A 7,265-nucleotide genomic window follows, 5' to 3' on the forward strand; every position below is an offset into this window, starting at 1 on the left:
TAGTTATTGAAATCAGTTACCACCAAATCAAAAGCAAGTAATCGATTGCAAATCTCTCACTCCAAAACAGAGGCTTAACAGATTTCCGAAAACATCTCTTAACTCCTGATTTTTTTACTTAGGGATAGCACTCTTTTCATATATAGCACCAGCCTGCCTTTTTGCTCAAACCGTACAAGGGACACAAAACCTTCCTGTCAACCAATATGACTTAAAATTAACTCAATTCTTTACACTGTCCTGTCATACCTAATCCACCTTCTTGCACTCTTACTCCAGTTTATTGACAGATGGTGAGGATCTCCTGTTAGAGACCATATTTTAAGTAACAACATATGCACATCATACAATCTAGAACCATCTTGATGATTAAAAAAAGACTCTATTTTCTTTTTGCCTAAACTCCGGCTCTCTTCTGTGATAGCATTCGAACAATGCCACGGCGAATCTCTTTGGTTTTAATGCTATAGACAATGGGGTTGACAACAGGTGGAAAGAAGAGGTAAGCATTGGCCATCATAACATGCAGTAAAGGGGACACATGATGTCCAAAGCGGTGCACCATGGACAGGCCGATCATAGGCACATAGTAAGCAAGCACAGCACAGACATGACAACCACATGTGTTAAGCGCCTTCTTTCGTCCCTGTCCGATGGTCATACTCAATACTGTGTGGAGTATGAGCCCATAGGAAACCACAATGAGCAGAGAATCTAACCCAAAAGTGGAAGTGACAATGAAAAGTCCATAGATATTATTGATAGTAACGTCCCCACAGGGTAGATGGATAATGTTAGGGTGGAGGCAGTAGGAATGGGAGAGTACCTTATGGCCACAGAAGGGCAAGCGCCTTAAGAGTATGGGCAGTGGGGCCATGAGTATAATGCTTTTCAGCCCAATGATTATCCCTGTGCTAAAGATGCGGGGCAGAGTGAGGATGGCTGTATAACGCAGGGGGCTGAAGATGGCCACAAATCGGTCCACAGACATTGCCAGCAACACACCAGATTCCATAATGGAGAAAGAATGAATGGAGACCATCTGGAGAAGGCAAGCATCAAAACTAATCTCAGTGATGCCAAAGAGAAAGATGCCTAGTACTGTGGGCAGAGTGGATACAGAAACCCCAATCTCAGCCAGTGCTAGCAAGGCAAGAAAGAGGTACATCGGCTGATGGAGGGCAGCGTCTGTTCTGATGATGTGAAGAATGGTGCCATTCCCAAGGAAGATGATACTATAGATCAGGCAGAAAGGGATGGATATCCAGATGTGCTCTGCTTCCAGTCCAGGGATGCCAGCCAGAACAAACACTGTAGGTAGGAACTCCAAAGAATTATTGGAGCTCTTCATATTTAAATCTCATTCCATAGGCACTATGATACCTGGAAATTATAAACAAATTAGTGAGATGACATGATGATGGAGAAAAACTTCTGGACCCTGAAAAAATAGAAGACTAAAAACAAAGCTCATAGATTCAGATGATCAAAGGTCTCATGCCTAAAATTTGACAGACAGTATCATCAGGAAATTCCCTGTATTAAAGAAGTTACAGTCCCCATCAGGGAAAAGTTCAAGGATCATAGAAAATCATTCTTCTAAATTGTGCACCTTGGATCCTGTGCAGCAGAAATGAATGCCTTGTCTGCCCTAGAAAGGGAAGACAGACATATATTCCGACCATCTCAGAATAATACATGAAATAACAGCAGAAATTGGTGATGATGATACTCATATCCTCCCAGCACACACTTCTTGCAGACAAGTCTCTGATCCACCAAGGTTTCTTTGTAGTTCAGATACATCTCTGAATGCACTGCAGCATCACTGGAAGCCTAAACAGATTTTCAAAGAAGGTTCCCTCTGGCAGAGGAAAGGGGGTGGGGGGGGGAGGGTAAAGACATGAACCTTTTTGTGTATGTTTTAAGCTGCTCTGTCTGGTCCAGTACAGCAATAACAATAGAATCTTGAGCTGACGAAAGCTTCTCTGAAGGTACTTTTCAGCCCATTTGTACAAACATACATCTGCTTACATACTTGCACCTGTACATATGATCACACCTGTCAGAGTCTTGCCTGTCTTCTCCCTGATGTGTACTCTTCATTAAACCACTGCTGAATTAACAGGAGTCTCACTATTGCACCCTGGTTATTAAGTTCTTCTTTGCTTTGCACATGTATGGCCATTTGCCAGACAGGACTCTACCAACACAGAATCCTGACCCTATTCAGAAGACACAACACATCAGAAAAAAGAAGAAATTGCAGTTCAGTCATTATTGTATTGCAAATCCAACAAACAAACAAAAGAGAACTTCATTTAAACATAAATAATCTTTTTTAAAAAGAAAAAAAAAACAAAGGATATTGAAGACTATTTGAATATCAACAGAATGTTTTTGTGGCCCTCCCAAATTCACATGTTGAAACGTGATCCCCATGTGAAAATTTTAAGAGTCAGGGTCTTCAGAAAGTGATTAAATTTTTTTTTTTTTTTTTTAAAGATTTATTTATTTATTCATACAGAACTGGGGTACAGGCCAGAGGCTCAGGGGCGGTGAAAGGCTTCACCAGAGACAGAGTGGGGAGCAGAACAGGCAGATGGACGAAGTACACTGCTGAGGGAAGCAGCGGGCGGGCCAGGAGAGGTCTGGCTCGCCATGTGGTCTCCTCCGGGGCAGGCGGCAGGCGGGAATCGAACTCATGCGGAAGTGGCTTCAGATTCTCAGTGCTGCGCTTTAACCCGCTGCGCCACCAGGGAGGGCCAGAAAGTGATTAAATTTTGAGGCTGTTATCATGAATGGGGTTAGTGACTGTTTTTATAAAAAGGGCCCGGAAAAGTCCCTCACCCCTTCCTCCCTGTGAGGGAATGTGAACGGACTGCCACCCATGAGCCAGGGAAAGATCTTTCCAGACACAGAATATGCCTGAGCACCTTAACCTTAGACTTCTTTACTCCCCAAACAGTAAGAAATAATTTGCTGTTATTTAAAAAAATTATTGCATTCCTAGAAGTATTTGGAGGTGACTGCCATGTGAAGTATGACTTTACCATCTTACGTTAGTGACTCTTCAGTTCTTTGTTTTGAAAGCTAGAGATCATGCCTATCTCCCAGTGTGGCTTGTGTGTGTCTTGGGTGAACCTTCAGCAACCAGACAATATATTTATCCTCCACTTTTTCTGCCCTCTGTTTCAGGTATTCTCATAAGGAGCTATTAAAAGTCAGATTGTCCTCAGATTTCTTTTAAGAATGATAATTCCTTGTCTTTGGTTCACTAATCCTTAAACCACCTCTGTTACAGAAACAAGGGCCTAGCACTTGCCACTAAGCAGATGAACATTAAGAATAGATATACATTATGGGACTAACCTAAGATATCATGATGGCAAAACTAGTTCTAGAATTCATGGCCTTGCCTGATATTTTTGCTTTATGCACCTGTCATAACGTTTAAGAAAAACACTTCTATCACATAGTTTCACAAAATTAAGGAGGACTACTGACTAGGGACTAACCCAGAGGGCTAATTGTGGGGTGCAGCTGGGACTCATGGAAACTGCTCTGAAGCTGCTTTCAAAGACAGGGCTAAGAGACCAGGAATTTGAACACTCACCACAAATGGAATTGACCTCTGAGCATCCAGTGGGGTTGGGAAAGCTCACTTCAAGAAGTTCCTGCCATCTTGACACAGCATTTCACTAGTCCTGGGACTGAAATGCTGCCTCCCTCTTTGTAAGTGATGAGTTCTGGGAAATGGAGGAATGGAGAGGGACTGTGGTTCTCTGGGGAGCAATTACCCAGTAATTACATCCCCTCTTTTCAATGTTCAGGGACCCATAAGAAAAACATGCAAGGGTACAAAGTTATTAGCTCTGTGAAATTATATGATAAAAGTTTACATCTACTATGAGAATGAAATAAATGATGTATATAAATTGCTTAGAAATACATCTGCCTAATAAAAAGTGTCCTATAAGAGTTAGCTTAGAGTTAACTTATCACAGTTGTAACTATGATAAAACAACTATATCCTGGAAAAATAGTATGTTATGATCCCTCCATAAGGTGACTAGAGAAAGCTAGTAGAAAGTGAACCTTCCTAGTATTCAATATTAAAGAAAATTAAAAACTTCTAAATCAATGGATTTTGATTATTGATATTCCTATGATCCTGTTGGCTAATTTTCTGATGGACAAGAGAAAAAAATTGGCTTGAAAAATTTCAGCAAATATGCATTTTGTGCTGCTAGTTTAAAAAATAAAAGAGAAGGAAACTTTGTGTAACTAGCATGGATAGATTAGATCTAGATACATATGGGAAATGTGGAGAAAATTCAGGGACTAAATGAGACAGGTCTTTTTAATTTTGTTTTTATAAGTTTTACCGAAGTTATATTACATTATGACATTAAGTTTATGAATCAACATCTATATATGTTATATTAAATTCACCACTAAAATTCCAGTGAATAAATAAAGTAAGATAAATCTAATATGAATAAGAAAATGAGGGAATTTAGAAGATAAATGTTTCCAACAAGAAAATGGCTACTACAGGTTAATGACAGAAGTACTTCCACCTGGTGATGAGGTCAGGCTATGGTAATGGAGTGAGTAATCAGAGTAGAACTTAATTGCAAATGAAAAGCAGAAGATGTGATTTACCATCATCATATAACTAACACATTAACAGAGTAGAATTTGTGATGCTGGTACATTTTTCTCTATATGTCGGTATCTATTTCAAACATTTAGCAAAAGTATACCCATAAAGATGATTGACATTTTCCATTATAAACTGGGATTGTGTTCTGAGATTTTTCCTTTATAAACTATTTAATTATATAAATAATATATATATCCTAGTTAAATTTCCTGTATACATTTTAAGCATCCTTAACAATCACTCTATATTTAACACTCTCCTCTCTCAGCAAATACATAAAAATTAGAGTTTGTTTTTACTAACTATAAAATAAATCATACCAGACACACCTCACATCTTTCTCAGAAAAATGCATTTCATATCACTGCAACTGAAGGAACAGAAAAATGTTATCAATATTTCCACGAGAAATACTTGCACACACTTTTGTTTCATCTGTGCAACAATTTTTGTTCAAAACTCTTGTTGAGAGGAGTATATCTTCTATAGAAACTGAACTGCATTATCTTAATGGAGGATGTAATTTTTACTACAAAGTAATTGACTAGGAATGTGTGATTATCAAATACAGTATACTTTCAGAAATCCCACACTCACTGGCGTTTTTCTCTAATAAATGAAAACTAGCAATGTCCCAGTATCTCACATATGTATACTTGTATTATACATATTTTACTTTATCACAAGTGCATTTACACTGTGTTATATGTAGAACTCAATTTATTTAAACTATGCACCTTAAAATAATAATTTAGTCATACAATTCTTTCCTAATTTGAGTATTTATCATCTATCAATTTTTTTTCTATCAATCTACCTATCATATTTAAGATAACATCTTCTTTGAAGAAAATAGTATTTTATTTTCCTTATTTTTTACTTTTGACAAGAATGAAAATGCCAGCAATGGGACTACAGTGAAATACCTCACTTATCTTAGAAAGTGAATTAGATCACAGCAAAATGATCAATAATAAACCCACAATTTTATTTTAAGTGTTGTGATATTTGTTTTAGGTTTGGTAGATTTTTTCCTGCATGTGAAGAATTTATAATTTCGCATGGTATTAAAAATTTTGCATTATATAAAATCAAATATGTGTTTTTTTAAAAAAGATTTATTTATTCATTTGTACAGAACTGGGGTATAGGCCAGAGATGCAGAGGGTGGGAGGAGCCACCAGAGACAGAGTAGGGAGCAGAACAGGCCGGCTGGCGAAGTACACGATTAAGGGGAGCAGCGGGCGGGTCAGGAGAGGTCTGTGGTCACCTCCGGGGCAGGCGGGGATCGAACTCATGCGGAAGTGGCTTAAGCTTCTTAGTGCTGTATTTTAACTAGCTGCGCCACCAGGGAGGCCTCAACAAATATGTTTTTATAAATTTAATTTTCCAAATGTTTCTTATAATGTAAAAGATCTTAAATGCCTACATACTTAAATTTGTTCTTGGAAGATGGGAACTTATCCTTTAATCAACTAAGCCAAAATGAAGTTATAATAAAAATATCTCCATTACCAATCATCTCTGAATTTTCATATATATATATATATATATATATATATATATATATACACACACACACACACACACATATATATGTAATTGTATAAGTGTGTGCATATATATATATATAACACAATAAAAGGTATCATTGTATTCTTTTTGAAGAAATTTAAATAATACAGATAAAGCGAGAATTTCTTTTGTTTCTCTCTTCACCATCACAGATTCCTCAAAATGAGCCAGTATTGTTATCAATTCAGTAGGAGGTTTTGCACATGCAAACTGATTACTTATGTGATTTAATTGTCTTATCAAATGTAATTATCTATCACACTTTGACTATATAATTTGTAATTTCTTGCTTGTAATTCTTGCTTAATCTTTGATTCCTTATCAGTTTGGTTCTTCTTTATTTTTTTTTTCACTGCAGAATACAATATTAATAGATTTTGCCTCATTTTACATTTAGTAGTGGATGGTTAGTTTTTTTAACCATATTTCAAATTTTGCTGAAGTGAATATTGTTATTTAAATTTTTGTCACCACGAGCAGTCATAAGAACATGACTAGGGAAGTGCTAGGTAGAAGTAACAATGCAGATGGTACTAGAACAAGAACAAACACACAGATCAGTGGATTCAAATAGAAAACCCAGATATAAACCCACAGGTTTTTAGGCAGCTGATCTTTCACAAAGGAGCAAAGAAGATACAATGGAACAAAGAAAGTTTGTTCAACAAATAAATGGTGCTGGGAAAACTAGGAAGCTACATGCAAAAAAATGTAACGCGATCACTACCTCACACCATGCACAAAAATCAACTTGAAGTGGATTAAAGACCTAGATATAAGAACGGAAATCATAAAATACCTGGAAGCAAAGATGGGCGAAACACTACATGACATACACTTCAGTGACATCTATGAAGATATAGCACCCAATGCAATGATAGTGAAGGCAAAGAAAAATAGATGGGACTACATCAAGTTAAAAAGCTTCTGTACAGCAAAAGAGACATTACAAAAAACAAACAGACATCCCACTGATTGGGAAAAATTTTTCTCATACAAAACTAGTGTTAAAGGATTAATC

At 37.1% G+C, this 7,265-nt stretch overlaps 1 protein-coding gene across 1 annotated transcript; it reads right to left on the reverse strand.

Moving 5' to 3' along the window:
* Positions 1–397: 397 nt before the first annotated feature.
* Positions 398–1,351, reverse strand: LOC101622815 (olfactory receptor 51J1-like). The gene has a single exon (XM_004683653.1). It carries the CDS (start codon positions 1,349–1,351, stop codon positions 398–400), a length of 954 nt encoding a protein of 317 aa, XP_004683710.1.
* Positions 1,352–7,265: the final 5,914 nt, after the last annotated feature.

The sequence above is a fragment of the Condylura cristata genome, unplaced genomic scaffold, assembly GCF_000260355.1.
Source record: "Condylura cristata isolate star-nosed mole 26May11 unplaced genomic scaffold, ConCri1.0 scaffold00015, whole genome shotgun sequence".
NCBI classification, from domain to species: Eukaryota; Metazoa; Chordata; class Mammalia; order Eulipotyphla; family Talpidae; genus Condylura; species Condylura cristata.